At 50.6% G+C, this 17,169-nt stretch overlaps 1 protein-coding gene across 10 annotated transcripts in view; it reads right to left on the reverse strand.

The window, feature by feature from the left end:
* Positions 1-1,374: 1,374 nt before the first annotated feature.
* Positions 1,375-17,169, reverse strand: part of TCF3 (transcription factor 3) — a 130,332-nt gene continuing 114,537 nt past the window's right edge. For 3 of the 10 annotated variants that reach the window (XM_019513289.1, XM_019513295.1, XM_019513288.1), the window contains 9 exons: positions 16,146-16,204; positions 13,921-13,999; positions 12,378-12,451; positions 11,055-11,258; positions 10,535-10,658; positions 9,443-9,605; positions 7,996-8,234; positions 3,636-3,780; positions 1,375-2,023 (listed from right to left, as the gene is read on the reverse strand). In XM_019513289.1, coding sequence (XP_019368834.1) covers positions 3,638-3,780; positions 7,996-8,234; positions 9,443-9,605; positions 10,535-10,658; positions 11,055-11,258; positions 12,378-12,451; positions 13,921-13,999; positions 16,146-16,204 — 1,085 coding nt within the window. In that variant the 3' untranslated portion in view covers positions 1,375-2,023; positions 3,636-3,637. Of the gene's footprint in view, positions 2,024-3,635; positions 3,781-4,275; positions 4,503-7,995; positions 8,235-9,442; positions 9,606-10,534; positions 10,659-11,054; positions 11,259-12,377; positions 12,452-13,920; positions 14,000-16,145; positions 16,205-17,169 lie in introns of all 10 variants that reach the window. The other 7 variants (XM_019513297.1, XM_019513293.1, XM_019513296.1 and 4 more) reach the window with 5 other exon arrangements.

The raw sequence follows: 17,169 nt of genomic DNA on the forward strand, positions 1-17,169 counted from the left end.
AAAGAGGGTGATTTTTTTTTTTGTTTTGTTTTTTTTTTTTTAAATGAAAAGCTGCTGCTGCAAACTCAAAGCCTTTTGGATCAGCTCCAATTCCAGGGCTGCTGTGGCAACAAGCTGACTCCACCTGGTAGGAGATGGGCGTACATGCTGCCAAGTTCGTCAGCCGGTGGAGACACCATTCCTTCCTCTGCAGCTTCTCCATGGGTACAGGGGGCAGGCCTGGGTCCCCACCCAGCTGAACACAGCCCCCACAACACCGCGACACAGGAAAGCCAGCACAACCTCCCAGGGAAATAACAGCTGCTGCACTTTCTTGCAAGGTGTATGCAGAGGGGAAGGAGGCTGTTTTCTGTGCCCAGCACTGAGGGCTGCTGCAGTGTCTTGTTGGAAAGGGAAGCCCCTCTGTGACCAGCATGGAAAGAGGATCATCATCCTTTTGCCTCAACAGGAAAAACCCACATGCACAGGACAGTGGCTTTGTCCAGCTGAGGCCCCTGGTGATGTTGCCTACAGTAGGGTAGGGCAGCTTGCTGAGACGGCTGCTCCAAAGGGGGACACGGAGATAACCTGGCAGCAGCAGGTGAAACGGCTCAAAAACAATCCTGCTGCCTGTGGCATTTCAACTTGCCACTTCCATGTACCAAGCAGCAGCAGCTGAAGCCCCATACAGATGCTCCATGTAGATGGGAAGCTGGGGCTGGAGCTGCACAAAGCCCACTTCTTGCCACCGACTGCTGCTTCCTTTGCACACGAAAGCCCTGTCTCTGCAGCTCACACTGCTCTTCATCTGTACCCAAGACGATGACTCCTCTGGTCACAGCTTGCAGTCAGCATGCCCTCTGGCAGCAAGGCCCCAGCCTGGCCAGTTCTTTGTTCTGTTTGCCTTGTTTCCTGGGTGTCTTTGTTCTGCCCATCCTCCGTCCCCCTCTCTTTGTTCTGTTTCTTCTCTTTGTTCGGCATCTCTCCCCCCTCCTCCCATGCAAGGGGCTCTGACAGCAGGCACGAACTCAGGCGTGTGGGAATGAGGTGTTGCCAGCTGGCAACTGAGCCCCAGATTCTCTTACACCTTGTGCTGCTTCCCCAAACCCCTTGGCTCTCTTGTCTCTAGGCCCATTCTCTATCAGCAGCTCTTTCTCAATCACGGCTGCTTCCTTGTCCTTCCACAGCGAAGCTCCAGAAGATAGCTGCATTCTTTGCCCCTCAACCTCTTGCCTCCTGTGACCCCAGGGATCATAACTGCAGAGACCTCTGAAGGCAGGTCCTCGATTCCAGATGCTGGGAGGAGCCCAAGAGCTGCTGAAGAAAGCTGCCACAACTTGCTTTGTCATTTAACTTCCTTTTCCCAAATCAGAAGTGGCCAAAGCAAAGAGATGATGAATTCAGCACATGAGTTTTTATAATGGAAGGTACAAGCCAGGCAAGGAAAGGCATTCCCCTACCATGGCTACATTCGCTTTTAGTGGCTTTCAGAGCCGAATCTGAGAATTCCTCTCTTTATATCCAGTCTCTCGTAATACAATTTTAATATTCTGGTTGATCCTAAAGATGCAACGTTAACTATAGAAACAGCAGCAGAAAAGCATGGGGTACAAGACTTTTTTTTTTTTTTATACAAAAAAAACTTTTGTCGCGTACAAAACATATGCAAAAGAAGCTAAAAAAAAACCAAAAGGCATCGCTATTTTGTTCTACATAAAAAATCTCATAACTAATGTTCCTTTTTTTTTTAAAAAAAGAAATATTAAGCTTAGGCACAATTACGCTGCTGGCTGCTTGTGAACAAGCCAAGAGAATACAACTCTCCCCCTCAGAATTGAGTGATATGTATTGACTGTTCCATATTTTATACTTAAGGCAATTTTTTTTGTTTTTGACAAAGTGTTTTTACGCCCCTTACAGCATGCCAGGTTCCTTTCATGGGTGTCAGTATTAGCAGTACTAAAGTTTATGGTTCATGAAGGCTGCAGGTCACACCGAGGATTTTCCTTCCTATAGATCTCTGTATCCAGGGGAACAAAAAGATCTAAAAAAATAAAGAGAAAACAGAAAAAAGTCCAAACCAAGGGAAACCCAATGACATTGCAGCTATGCTCCCTACTGGGGCAATGGTGAAGCTGTACTTTTAATTCTGTGGGAGCAATTAAAGCAGGTGCCCAACTAGCATGTTATACACAATGCATACATGTAACCTTCCCCAACATGCCTGCACAGCAGCTGACTGTTGCAGCACACTTCAGGAGCCTGACGCTCTGATGTTACAGGCTAAGGACAAGCATGTTCACAGGTGAAGATGCACTGTGACTGAGCCAGGTCATCAAGCGCATCCTGAAATCTAGGCACATGAACTGCAATCCCCCAACCACTCTCACCCAGGGCATGAAAGGTGCCAGTGTTCCTCACCCAGGGAATGTAAGGGCTAAATAAGCTATCGAGTTGTCTTTATTAGGTCTGTGGCAGGCATGCATTTGGGGCCAACACAATTATTAAGGACTGTTTTGCAATTAGAGATGGCCACATTTTCCACTGGAGGAGGAGGAACACAAGAGCTATGGTAAAAGGCCTGAAAGTGCTATGGCCTCAGGTAGGTGGAATCAGAGGAACGGTCCAGCTGCTTGCCCTGAGGACTCTCAGCTTACCGTGACTCAGGGAATGCCTAGCTGATCCAGGGGTCTTAGACCACCGCAGACTCGCATCACAACCCACAAAGCACCTCTGGGGTGGAGGGGAGTTAAGTGACACTGGTCCAAGCTCCTCTAAATGTCAAATAAAACATGGATGCAGATACCACAATGCAGGGTGTGCCCGAGATCTCGGTAGGGAGGGGATACGAACTTGTACAGTCCTGTGTACCATCTATCATAACTTGCTGCTGTAAAGCTTCCCCATTTGCTACAAAGGGGCAATTCCTTTCAGCTTCTTTCACAGCCACCCCCGGGACACTATAAATATGGGCCTGTGGCTCAGAGGTGCAGACAGATGGAGGGACTGCCAGAAAAAAGGAAATATAGACTGTGACTAACACTCCTCTGTGTCCTATGAGCAGGAAGAGGACATCATTTCCAAGGAAAGCCAAGAGCAGGGATTACAACATCATGGCCAGCCCTGCCCAAACCATCCAAAACCCCTGTGCCTTGCTCCTCAGAACAGCTCTAACTTTGCTGCCTGTTTTAAGGGCATGGGCTGTGAAGCACACGTGATTTTGATAATCCCTCACTGCCCTGACAGAGGGAGAGCCTGTTCTCACATGGGGGCTGTTAATGCACATCAACAGAGAGGAACTAGCTACTACACTCTCCCAGGAGGGAGAGCAGAGGGGCCATGGCAGAGAACAACCTGGCCAGTAACTGAAGAAATGAAATGTTTCCATGTGGGTTTTGTTCATAAAGATGAATTACAGGGGACGCCTAATGATACAGCAGCATTTTCATACCAACAGCCCAGCCCATCGCTCATCCTGATAGAGAAATGCAAGGGCCTCCTTCTCACTGGCTAGCACCGCACATCTAAGCATACGCCACAGTTGCTGGGAATTCAGTTCTGAGCAATCAATAACCAGCTGCTAGATGCAACAGCAGTGCTGTGCATTTCACACACAGAAATGAGTACTGGGGCCTGACCAGGGCAAAGGACGATACCTTTACATGTGTCCAACAGGGTTGTGACCGTCTCCTAGGCCAGGATGTGAAGCTGAAAGTGTCATCTGGGGATCTCCTACTACTCCAGACACTTTCTCCTCTTCCCGACGCTTCAAGCAGGCTGCTTTAGGGTTCAGATTGCGCTCTGTGCCAAGAACAGTAAGGGAGGAAGCCTCAATTTGTGCAAGAGCATCACAGAGCAGAAGCATCCAAATGAGAGAACCAAGTCCCAGAGCAGGTGCACTGCACCACGTGAGGAAATAACCTCCGTGCAAGCCTCTACTAGCCTTGCTGCTCCTTGTAACAGTTGCAGTTCCCTCACTGGACCTTCCTGCCAAAGCCAGATTCTTTCCCCTGCGGGGATGTTATGTCAGTTTAAATGCACGTGGGTTTAAAACCACCTGGCAACCCCGTCCATTTTACAAAGGTTTAAAGACTCGAGTTTTCCAAAGTTGCCTCACTCCCATCAACTGCCAGGGAACTGGGTGTTCATCTCCGCCAAGGCAGCTCTGGAAGTCTCAGCCTCACATGCATCCCACCAGCAAAAGGTTCAGTTAAGAACATCCCTTCTACATACATGCACACAGAAATCTCCAGGGAGAGAAAGGCCCCCAAATGCACCTGTCAGCTGTTACCATACCTCGTACTTGCTGCTCCAAGCCCAGAATGACCTGCACCGCTTGCTGTAGGATGATCAGTTTGGTCTGTGCTTTGTCCGTTTTTAAGTGCATCTGACACATGCGTCCCAGTTCTTTAAAGGCCTCGTTAATGTCCCGTACACGCACCCTTTCCCTGGCGTTATTGGCCATTCTCCTCTCCCGGTCCCTCAGATCTTTGTCTTCCAGTGACAGGGCCTCGTCTGTACTGCTGGGTTCACAGCACCACAGAGATTAGTTAGGGAGGGTGTAACGGACAGGGGGTCTAGCAGTTGTTGTGCTGGTAGTGCCACTAGTGTCCACTGCCAAAGCTCAGTCAACCTTGGATTGCAGAAGCCAATTGAGAAGGGAGAATGGGACTTGCCAATTTCTAAAGGAGCCCTGGTTTTGGGCTCCTTGCCAGCTGTGTGCCAAGGTAAGGTGCTGCCAGCACTGGTCACCCTCTCTGCACAGATTTGAGGAGTGCAAGTGTGTGCGGGATGGTGGCAGGGATGGGGGAGAGGGTGGAGCGATGCCACCTCTCAGGGCCCACAGTACCTATCATGGCAGGGCGCACGCACACCTCCCAGCCACTCTGCACAACTCAGGCTGCTCACACTTGGAATTTCTTCCCACAGGAAACTTCGACTTTCTGTAAGTTTTCATCTGGAAACCAGAAGTCCTTGGTTTTCAGCCCAAACCCTTTTGGTTTTCAGTTTTTTGATGAAAACTCCCTTTTTGCCTCAGAGAAAGGCAGGCGTTCTTTACCAAATATCAAGTGTGTCCAAAACAAAACTCCAATTCCTGTCAAAACCCAGATGGGACAAAGTTTCTAATCAGCATGACTCACAGCACACTGCTCAGTACACTGGTGATATCCATCTTACAGGAGGGGAAACACAGGCACCAAGAAGTGACCTGTCTGAGTCACACCGAGTCAGCTGCAGAGGCAGGAACTGACATTAGTTCTTTCAAGGGGGCCAAAAATCAGGCCCGGGGGTTGGTGTCTACCTTCTCCAGCCAAAGGTCTTCGAAGCCGTGGCCATGAGCTCTAAGTCCCTGGTGCACAGCACCTCGGTTTCCACAGCTCTGTCAGCAGCCTGCTAGAGCAGGGAGCCAACGGGAGTGGGGATTTCAGTGCAGACACAGGTTGGCAGCACCTTACAATCTTGGCCTAATCTATAGCACTTCCCTCACTTCTCTGTCCCTTTATGTGCACGGACGACCTTCTCCCCCAGAGCAAAATTCTCACAGGAAAGAAAACTGGCTGAAGGCTGTCTTCAGGTAAGGCCGCACACTAGCCTCAGGCTCCTGCTTTGGGTCAAGAGGAATCAGATATAATTAAACTTTCAACCAAGAGGGTGGTGGCAGAAGCAAAGGACCTGCGATGGGTTTGAAGAACCTGCCAAGGACAGGACCGTGTAGAGCAGGGCATTCCTCGCCGCCCCAGCTGGCAGGAACAACAGCTGGCTCTCAGGAAGGAGAGATGGGGAGCTAGCTGGGGTACCACTGCAACCAGCAGGGTAAGGCAACTTGTACTTCAGATCAGTCCTAGCTACCCTAATGCATTCAGGTGCTTCAGGCCCATGGCCCATGCTTCAGCTTTCTGTTTCCACGTGCCAGGAAGTCTGCTGCTGGGAGAGTTCCAGGGCATCGGAGAAGAGATGCTGCCAGGATTCCCAGCCTGCATCAAGACATCCACATCTCCCTGAAGCTAGGCAAACTCCAATCTTGGCAGAAACATCAGCACTGCCTGCTACTTACAGAAATTCTTGCAGTCATTCTTATGAGTCCAGTTTGCAAACTTCCCCCAGCAGGGACTGCACCTCAGGCCATGTCTCCTGCATTCACCATCAGCGGAACCACAGCAGTCCTCCACACAGCTACTTCTCCTTGCTAGAAACACAAGGGCTTGAGGCAACTGGATTTGTGTTGACAAGGCCAAGTTCTGCCCCACGCAGGATATGAGGCACTTGATACTTCACCTCTTTTGCTGAACTATGTGTAGACCAATGCATGCCAGTGCCTGGCCCTTCCACAGAACAGATCTAGCCACAACGGCAGCTTCTCTAACTTCTGCTGCTTTCCTCTGAGTCCTTACTATGTCCAGAAGCTCTGTTGTAAACTGGGCTCGGTGGCCTAACTGCTAGAGTGTTGTTGATCAGAGAGAAATGCTTTGATAACCTGCAGTAGGGAGCTGAGGAGAAGCAGGACGTAACTCCCATTGAAGGGCCAATGTCCCAGCTCACTGTACCGATGTCCCGGGCACCAGCAGTGTGGGGCCGGGGTAAGCGACCTGCCTGGCTGCCATTTCTGGGAAGACTTTAAAAAAGGACAAGCGTGGGAGACCAAAGTGAACATGGTGCCAACTCTCTCTTGCCAACCCTCCCCACCTCCCTCCATTTTCTGTCTCAAACAGCAAGCAGCAAGTACAAGGTAGAGAGTGGGACCACCGAGAGGTCACGGCTGGGGACTGTCTGTAGGAGATTGGAAAGAACAGAACAAAAAAAATGAAAAGGAAGGGGGGAATAAAAAGGAGACAGGAAAAATATACATGTTATGGAAGGCAAAAAATTACAAACTGAAGAGGCACAAAAAAGTCCAACATCACAATGCCATAGCGAGGGGCCAGCAGGGGAGAAGGAGCCAGGCACAAACCATGGGTTTACATTAGCGGTCTCTGCCAGAAGAGAATGGGTTAACCCACCACAGTTGCTTCTGTAGTGATGGGGGTAGGAGAAGTTAATATGGAAACATGCACTGCAAGCATTATGGAAAAAGCAGCAAAATCCTTCAAAGTCTGGAGCAGGGAATAAAACCCAGAGCTTTCCCCTCTGGCTGAGCTGAACATGACCAAAGAGCCCCAGCTGCATGGGAACAGCACCCCGGGAAGCCCCAGCACTTATACATATAACACTAGACTGGACTGCAAACTAGCAGTGAGGGAGCAACCTTGCCTGGGCAGGGAAGGAGGTGGAGGGGGGGGACACTACATGTCCCCTGAAATATGTGGCTCAATCACTCAATTATACTGAAGAGGCAATGCTGCTACAGGGAAGCTCTGAATGGCTGCTGGGCACAATTTGCATTTTTGGGGCAGGCAGCATTTGCCTAGAATCCAGTTTAAAAGCTAAGAGGGCCAGGAGAGAAACCCAGTGGCATGGAGGGTGGGGGCTGACCCTACCCCTCCGAGCTGCATTGAGCTCATCACCTATCAAACAGTTCTGGCTCTCCCCCATTATGATACTGAGCTCTGCAGAGCAGGACAGCACTGCCCAGCTAACACAGCACAGGGAAGGCAAGCCACACCCATCCATCCATGGCATGCCACTCTCAGGCCCAGCCTCATTTCATGGGGGGGGCTTTCTCCAGATGGCAGGAGAACCCCTTTCCAAGTTAAAGGCAGGTGGCACTCTACAAGGAGCAAGGATGCTCACTGCCCAGGAGCTGTAGTATTATGCACACAGGAGGGCACAGCCCAGGCTTTGGAACAAGCAACATGCAGCACATGCAATGGCTTAAAAAAATGAGGATAGAACAGCAGGGTTCAAAACCAAACTTAAAATGAAAAAAAGGACACTTAATGGCCCTGAGGACCCAGGGCCACGTGGCAGAGAGGACAGTGCTAGGCACCACGGCACACGTGACGTGTCACAGACAGACAGACAGACAGCCCCGTGCCGATCAGATACGTAAAATATCACCACTCCGGGACCCTCACTGACCTCTAACTTGTTGCTCCAGGTTCAGTATGACTGATACGGCCTGGTGTAGGATTAGCAGTTTGGTCTGAGGTTTTTCGCTGTTAAGGTGGAGTTGGCACATGCGTCCGAGCTCTTTAAAGGCCTCGTTGATGTCACGGACCCGCAGGCGCTCACGGGCATTATTGGCGACCCTCCTCTCTCTTTCTCTCTCGGCTTTTTGCTCTGGGGGAAGAAGATCGTCCTCCTCATCCTCATCATGACTAATGGTTTAAAATAAGAACGAGACAGGGACATTCCTCGTGTGCACTCTCAGCACTGATCAACTCACAAAAGCAACACACATGTTCAGGCATCGACACACAGTGAGAGTTTTCTTCCCAGATCGAAAGGGCCAGGAATGGCATCGCCCTAGGAAGTGGCGACACTGCCCTGGGCAAGAAGCATCACAGCTGCGCAATATCCCAGAAGCAGGGACGTGTGCTTACATCCAAAGGAAACCATTTAGAAACAACAGAAGGAAAGGGGTTTTTTTTTGTTTTTTTTAAACAAAACCAGAGCAATGCAAGTTACCCCCCAACTCACTGTCACTGATCCCATTGTGGCCAACAGGTCAAAGAAAAAAACAAAGGATCAGACATTTGTATGGAGATCTTTTGCATCTAAGAACAAGGACCAAAACCCTTAGGGATAAAACCCTCCAGCTACAGGGCATAGATCAGCCACTGATAGGCTGGAGTCTAGACAGAGCCTCCCCTCCAGGCTGGTAATGACTCCATGCCCACTGCAGTGCTCTCTGAAGCAGCTGGGGCTGGCCACTGGCTGAGCCTAGCTTCTGGTTTATTTTGGCAAGTCCCATGTCACTGGCTGTAGGTGATAGAGAACAAGCAAAGTCCAGCTGCATGCAGTGAAGAGCCAGTTTCCTCAGACGCCAAAGGAAGCGGTCACCTTTCCTGGACAAACTAATGACAGCTTGCCTGAGGTAGGAGGGCTGGGGAGGCACAAAGCCCCTCTTTCCCTGGTCAGGCAAGCAGGGCCAGAAGCAATGCCCCAAGATCGGCTGGGCAGCACGAATGCAGCTTGCTCCACTGCTTGGCCTGTCTATTTTAAGAGTGCCTGGAGGCAGTAATGGAGCATGGCAGAGGATGGACACAGCACAGACCTTCCCCCTGGGACGTCTGATTGCTGGTGGCCCCCAACCCCTCCTGTTGAACAGGGAGGTTGGGGCAGGCCACACAGTTTTAGGCTCCGAAGGTGGAGTGGTCCGAAAGAGCAAGGGGGAGAGGCTGCTTGGCAGAAGCCCAGAACTGAACCCCCAAATCTAGCCAGTGCTAGTGCTCTTCCCTTGCCACATGGATAGCAGGCAGGAGGCCAGCAGGGCAGACAGGCCCCACCCAGCACCCATTTGGTCATCTTGGTCTTAGCCCTGCCCCAAGCCCCAGCCAATAACAGAATGAATGAAGGGAGAGACCTGTTCAAAGAGCACCTTGTTCTGTTCCGCGACGGCTTCAGTTCCTTCTTCTCCTCTTCCGAGTTATCAGCCACTGATGTGTTTTCTTCATCCTCCTTCTCTTCCCGCTTTATCTCACCCAGCCCTGAGGTGACACTTCCTCTCCCAAGCCCCCCTGTCAAGCCTACAAAGGAATCAAAGCAGCACATAGTGCTTAGACAGAAATCTCAACAATGGGGAAAGGACAGGGACGGTTGCTGCCATGACCCATCTGCATCCCCTCCGACACTTGGTCAGACTAGGCAAGATAACCCTCATGTATGCGCAAAGCAACTCATTCCACAGAATCCTATTGCACCTCATACATCCTAGATGTATGGTATCACAAATAAAGCCAACCTCTATGAGACGACTCTGGAGTCTGGGCCCACACTTGGACAAAGCCCAATTCCTATGGAGAACACCATGAGCAAGTAGACCCAGCAGGGACTGGAACCCCTTACTCCAGGAAGCCTCACTGCTCCAGCCTGATGCTGGAGTTACCACCCCAAATCCCTGGGAGGACATTTCAAAGGCAGAATGTTTCCCCAGTGTGTTCATACACGTCCGTGTCAGCAGTCTGTGCCCAGATTCTTGTCAATCTAGGTACAGAGGCCACCTGCAGACAAATGGACTAACTCTGTGTCTGAAAACCAGCAGTAAGGAGACATGAAGGTGGACTGGGTTTGTCCTGACAGGACTTTTTCCACCTCAAACATCTAGGTTTCAGACTGAGGCATTTCCTGAGGCCTATTTGCACCCAGTGCCCTCCAGTCAGACCCCAACAGCACCCACAAACTAGGCAGGGGTCTAACAACCACTTGTTCACACAGATGACAACAGGTACAAGACCACATGCTGAGACAGGCTGGATCGAGGACAGGCTGCAGGATCATCCCCTTCTTGCATGCAAAGTTTTCATCACTGGGCTTATTCTGCACTTGGAATCAGGCCTCAGAGCTGCCTTCTCCAGACGTCAGGTTTCACAAAAGGACACACAAGGGTACGCAGCCAGCTGAGAAGCAGATCAGATTAAAGCACGTGTACATGTGGAGCAGGGAAGTGCCACCTTACCACTGTATGTGTCTTGCTGCCTGTTGAGATCGGGGAGCGAGCTGGGCTGTGATGGAAGTGTGACGTGGTTGTGGAGCATGCTGGGGTTGTTAGGCAGCCCATCTTCAGGGTGACCTCCTCCCACCTAGAGCGGAACAAGCAGAGCAGCCTTTAAGGGCAAACATGAGGGCCAGCAGCTACAGAATACAAGTCAAACCAGATGCTAGTGCTTCCAAGTCTGGACTGGCCCTGGGACCCACACATTCCTCTTCACCACCCAGTAACCTAGACACTGATTCAGATCAGAGTGCATGGCTTACTTAGCTTGACGTGGCCTGGCAATAGGTTTAATACCAAGCTGATTCAAGTTACTTTTAAATTAGAGGAAGGCTGTGCCCCCTGTAGTCTGCAAAGGTTTGTGAGCAGACAGGGTCCCAGAGACTGCCCAGCCCATGAGATGGTACCCTACCCAGCACAACAGGGCTCTGACACCTGGGTGCTAGAGCAATGCAAACAGCCATCCCCACCGGTCCCTACTCACCAGACTCGGATGTCTGTTCCCTAGAGGCATGACTGAAGGGGGAAAGGCCTGGCCCAGTCCGCCCACTGTGGCGCTGTGGCCAGGTGCCGATCCCAGCAGACCGTGCATCTCTCCATGGTTAGCCGTCATGGCAGCTGTCTGGCCCACGGCATGATTCCTCAGTACATGGATGGCTTCATCCAATCTGTCTTCCATTTTGTTTTGCTTGAGGTACAAGGGGAAAAGGAGACTGCATTAACATTTTAAAAAACTTAACAGCCCATCGAGATGTCTACTGGATCACTCAGGGCTTTGCTGTAGTTTCAGATCAATGAAACAGCTGGCTGCAACAGCACACCTGTTTCCCATAACTCCTTTAAAGCTCTCAAGGAACTCAGACCCACAAGAAGAACTGACTGTAGAAGGACTATTCCCACCTGCAACCTTCCCTGTGCTGTCAGCAAGCTACCCCTTGCTAAGTGCTCTCTCATGGGAAGGAACCACTACAGCGTGCACAAATTATATTCTGGCAGGGCGTTCCACAGGATTCAAGAGGGCTGAGCTACAGCAGTGCAAGAATATGCGTATGGAGAATATGAAACCCCTGGTTATATCAGAAGGGCCAGGGATACAAACTCTCCAGTACAATCATTAACCATCTGAGATGGGGAAAAAGCACCCCAGCTGGACAGAATATCAGACAGATGGCCACAGTGAGGTTCTTGCCCTTTCCTCTGAAATGTCAGGCTCTGACCAGTGAACAAATGGGGTCTCAGGCTAGAGGCAGTGGTATGGCAATTCCCAAACCTTTGCATTAACTGCTAGATAGAAGCTTTCAGTCACTCTCTTAGAGATGCGTATTGCAACCTCACCTACCAGAATGACTCATGCCTCACAGGGGGTAATACCCACCCAGCCCCATATGCCAAAGCAGCCAGCAACATGGGTAAATGCCTCTACAGCCAGCTTGGGTGCCAGCACCAGATCAGCATTGCTGCTGCAAGCTGTGGGAGACAGCAGAGGCCCAAGCTGTTTAGGATGGGACAGGGAATGTTATACAAGGTATTTAACTGCCCAGAGACAGAGCAAAGCACATAGTGGGGTTTACAACAGCTCCTGGCTCTCACAGAAAGATTCAGAAGACTGGCCTGCTCAGGCACATTCAACTAGGTGTCTGCAGCCACCTAAATACCTTAGTAAGTCTGGTCCTATATCTTGTTGGGAGAAGACAGCACCCTCTGGCTCTCATCCCCCATCACTACCACTTCACTCACTGCTGTTCATTGCACAACACTCACAAAAAGGACAGAAAATAGGAGCACAGAAGCTTTCAGTGACACTTACTAAAGTGTGGAGACTCCCTTCATAGCTAGGAGATAAGGCACCCTGTCCACCAGCCCGGGGCCACTGGGATGTGCCTGGAAGCAAACACAGGATCAGAAACACTGTGTGCAGCTCTGACAACATGACACTAGATGGAGCCAGAGCCCCAGAAAGCAGGTGCTGGAGAACATGTGGCAGGTTCAACTGCCCCATCAGAGATGGACAAGGCAGTGCTGGTGCAATGGGTCTGCCATCAGTCCTGTTAGCAAGTGGAGGCTGACGGGACAGCAAGCTAATACAGCTGCTCCTCACAGCAACTAACTGCTGGCAAAGAAGGAATCCAATCCAGGCAGACGGCATGTGTACGCACAGACACACTGCTGGTGCGACTGTACACTCTTGCTCATGCACGCCCTTGCCTGCCTGGAGCCTTTTTCCTTTCCTACCAGTGCTTCTGGTAGGTAGGTAAGCTGCAAAGAAGTGGCTTCTTTGCTTGAGTATGGAAACCAGCAGCACACTGGGTTCTTTGAACCTTCCCTTGTTTCTGCACATGGGCACTAATTTGGTCAGTGAGGAGGGGAGGCTCATACACCCAGCCCATGCCTGCTTCTGGATTTATATCTAGCAGAAGCATCACTCTCAAGTACCTGCACCCGAGTCCTGTTGTGCCTGCAACAGGGCAGCAAGGCAAAGGGTGAGGACACTGCTGGCTGTTCTGCTACGTGTACCCTGCCACGCAAGATGGGCTGGACGGTAGGAGCAAAGGGAGGCGCCACTGCACACCTCTGCCCTTCAGGGAAAAAGGGAGTTGCTTGAATCAATTCCAGCAACAAAGCCCCAGGTTGGACGCTAGTTCCTGCTGCTGGAAAAAAACCAAACCTCCTTGAATAGGGCACTTGGATCAAGCTGCCAGGTTATGTGCAGATGATTTACGCACAGTGCAAAACAGCCTCTGAAAATGGCTTTTAACCTGTCAGCTGCCTACTAATTTACACTGAGCCCTTCCGACCAATGCTCAAGCACGCACACGCACACACACGGAACAAGTTTATAGAGCATGTTCCCAAAAGTGGTGAGCATGAAGGGGCAACTTGGGAAAGGCAAACACGGGAGCAGGTACTGAACAGGCAGTAGCAAAAACTTTACTTCCAGGCAATAGCACATTGTTGCCACATGGATTGGACTCCTGAGCCTGGGAACGGCTTGCAAGGTTCCCACTGAGACGCACAACCCAAGGTTTTCAAGGCAATCAGTCATTTCTGGTGTTCAACTCAAACTTCAAGGGAGCCTTGTTACTTGGGTTAAGACTCCACACAAATCAGGCCTCTCCATAGCATCTACAGCCAGGCACCAAGTCATGAGCCACTTTTCAAAGCTCTGGCTGGAGAAGGGAGCTTGCCTGTCTCTGTACCTGAGCCAATCAGCTCTTTCACAGACCAGCTACTGCTTCAAAAATTACTTTTTTTCTTTTTTAAACATGGTTTAAATTGGATTAACACATTTGGACAAACCCAGGATGATTCTGAGCCATTCCCTAGAGAACGGCAGCCACGTACACACGTACCTGCAAGCCCCTGAGGGGAGCCAACTGGCGTAGAGGGGTTTGAAGAGAAGTTATTGCTAGAGTGATCGGGGGAGTAAATCTGGAGCAAGAGAGAACAGACCATAGTTAGCAAAGGGCACCTTGGAAACAAAGGGCCATGAACCCTTCCTGGCCTCACCTGTGCTAAAAGCACCCAAGTGCCAAGCACTCAAGTGCTAAGCCTCCTCACATCACCCTTGGCAATTCCCCCAGCTCCCAGCCAATGCAACAGATGGTTTTCCTGTTCTCCCCACTCCTCTCCTCTCTCCCCCCCGGGGGAGGTAACAACATCCTTGCTCTCTGCTGGCAGGAATTTACATCAATTTCTACACAACTGCGGGATTTTTTTTTCCCCTCCATTAAGCACTTTCCTCGCAGCAAGCATATCAGTTTGTCACTGCAGTCGCTGGGTTCTCACAACCTGAGGTTTCAGGGGGTAAAGATGCTAAGAAATAACAGCAGAGACAGGTGCTGCACCAATCTAGCTGCCAGCCACGTGCTTTCCACATGCAGCCACAGGATGAGATACTGAGGGCTGCTGGACAGACTGTTGCATGCAAAAATCACACTAGGCCAGAGCTGGGACTGAAAGGGAGCAGTTGGCTAGACAGATCGTTGGTCAAGTCGGCATTCCCCCACCCTAGCTAGCAGGGTGCTAGGTTTAAAATAACTGCCCACACATCAGCTTTGGGCTGAAAATATCCCCTTGCACTGAAACCCAGCACATGCCTACAGGCTGAAGCGCCAGCAACCATCTAGTGAATCAAGCACTAAGCTGGGATGCAGGAGACCTGGAGTCTGTGGGTGCTGCAGACTCGGGACCTCAAGAGAATTTCCTGTCTTTGCAATGGCAGGACATTGGCAGCGTCTTTGTTCCCCTGCTTTACCTGGGACAAGTTAAAGGGTGTGTTTGATGTCTCAGGCATTGTGCTGGTAGTTGTGCATGATGGTTTGTTCCTGAAGATTTTAAAAGCAAGTGGACAAAGCTTTGTCTACGATGGTTTAGAGAGGGCCAAGCCTGCCTGAAGAGGGGGCTGGACTAGAAGTGATCTCTTGAGAGTCCTTCCAGACAGACTTTTGTATTATTCTACAATCCAACCTTCCATGTACCTTGGCTCCCTGTTAATCAAAATGACAATTCTTTACATCATGGCAGGAGCTGGGAACATAAACACACAGGTGACTGCAAGGTGTCCACATGCTGCAGTGAGAGGGGCCTGAGGGGCATTACAATTTAAGTAGGAGGTATTATTAACAGGTTCCAGGACAAGGGAACTCCAAACACCAGAAGGACACCAAAAGTGTGGCAGGGAGTGGAGAAGGCAGCCCTGACCACAAGGATCCTCAATGAAAACCCTATCCTCCAACATCACCATCCCTGCTGAGTCTGTCAGCTGCACAACACTAGATAACACCCAACAAGAAGTGCTGTCACTTACTCCCAGGACAGCCGGCATTCTTGCCTACTTGTTTCAAGAAGGATGTAGCAGAAGCTAGCTCAGCAGCATGTAGCCTGGGGAAGCGTATATGCCCTGGACATCCAGACTCAGGGCTATCAGGAGCTGAGCTGCCCTCAAAAATACATGCGTGCCCAGACAGGAGGGAATCTGCATGTTGCCTCCCCTCATACTTGGCACTCTGATAATGCCAGGGTACAGAACTACAGATGACTTCAGGATGCCAAGAGAGGGAAATAAAGAGCTAGGGGAGCCTATGGCCATTCTTTGACTGCTGCATCTTGCCAGCCCCATCAGCATATTTATCCGTAATGCTGCTGAGCAGTATGTCTGACAGACAGGGAAGGGAGGCACAGGGGGACAAAAGGCACATCAGCACAATGCAGCTGCAGAACATCTCCAGCAGTGCATTTCTGGGCAGAGTGGGTTTGGGAATGGTCTGGTTGGGATGTCAGCCCTACTGTGGTGCAGATGTGCCCTGAAAGACCTGCCTGCAGAGTTGGTAGCACAACTGGGAGCTGAGGATAGATCTCACACATCTCTGGCTAATGCCCTCACTGCTGGGCCAGACACCCCCACATCTTTGCCACTAAAATGCAGCAGCAACCTCAGGACCAGAGTTATTCAAAACAGTGACATTCGAGTTCTCCCACCCAGGGCAGGAAGCCAGGCAGCTGGGCAGCAATCCAGCAAGGGGCTGCTATTGCAGGGAGGCACTGCCAGGAGGAACTTAGAGAAAGAAATCCTTACTGAAGCTAATGCTTTCCCAAGCGCATCTCCTGAGCTCCCGGCTGTGGTTCCTCGGTTACCTGCAAGGAGATACAGACATGTGAATCTAACCCCACATGATCCTGCCTGTAACTTACACTCCAGAAACACTCCATTGCAAAGAGATCACCTTCAAAAGAGCCCTGGTGCATTTAAGGAAAATGGCCCTCTTTGCTTTCCTGCTTGTGCATTTGCTTTCCCAGTAGGAGGGGAAGGAAACAGCGATCAAAAGGGGCTTCTCATTCTTTAGATTTGAGAAAGGCCCATTTTATTATGAAGTCTCTTTTGATTTTTACTGTCCCTAGAGACCTGGCCTGCATGCTGGGACCTGGGGATTGTGGGCTGTGGCTCCTTTTTAAAGCTGCCTGGCTGTGTTCAGGAGATGACAGGTCAGAGGCCCTATGCCAACCACAGCAATGATGCAGCCCCACCACAGCCAAGCTGCTTCTGTCCTCTCCCCCCACACGAGGATTTCTCTTGGAATCAAGGTCAGGCATCTCCTTTCCCAGCAAGCAGGAAATGAATTGCAGTACCAGGTTTTGTACCAGGTTCAGCAGGGTTAGAGATTAGTGTGGGCAGGGGTTTAGCACAACATTTGAATATGGCATGAATGTTTCTATTCCAGATTCAGACCAATGGCTTCCCACGTAACTCATGCTCATGTTTAACTCTTTCCTGAAGCTTGCTTAGTCATTGCTCCTCCAAAGAGACCCTAGACCCTTTTCAGGACAAATATGCGAGGTGCCAAAAGGTACATGCATGGAGAGCCCTGAGCTACAGGGACATCTCCAACCCCCTGCCACAGCTCAGCTGGTTATAAAGCAGCAATATGCCCTGCTACAGCACTTGTCTTGTGGTGCAACTCCAGACCAACAAGCAGTATGACCTTAGGTCACGCACGTACTTTACTCCCTATGTGCCAGACAGTGACTTAAGCCCATAATGCATTCAGGTATTAGATACTTAACAGCAGTTAACCCTTTCTGGATTAACCCATGTGCAGGGA

The sequence above is a fragment of the Gavialis gangeticus genome, unplaced genomic scaffold (assembly GCF_001723915.1).
Source record: "Gavialis gangeticus isolate Ggan-Ray unplaced genomic scaffold, GavGan_comp1, whole genome shotgun sequence".
NCBI classification, from domain to species: domain Eukaryota; kingdom Metazoa; phylum Chordata; order Crocodylia; family Gavialidae; genus Gavialis; species Gavialis gangeticus.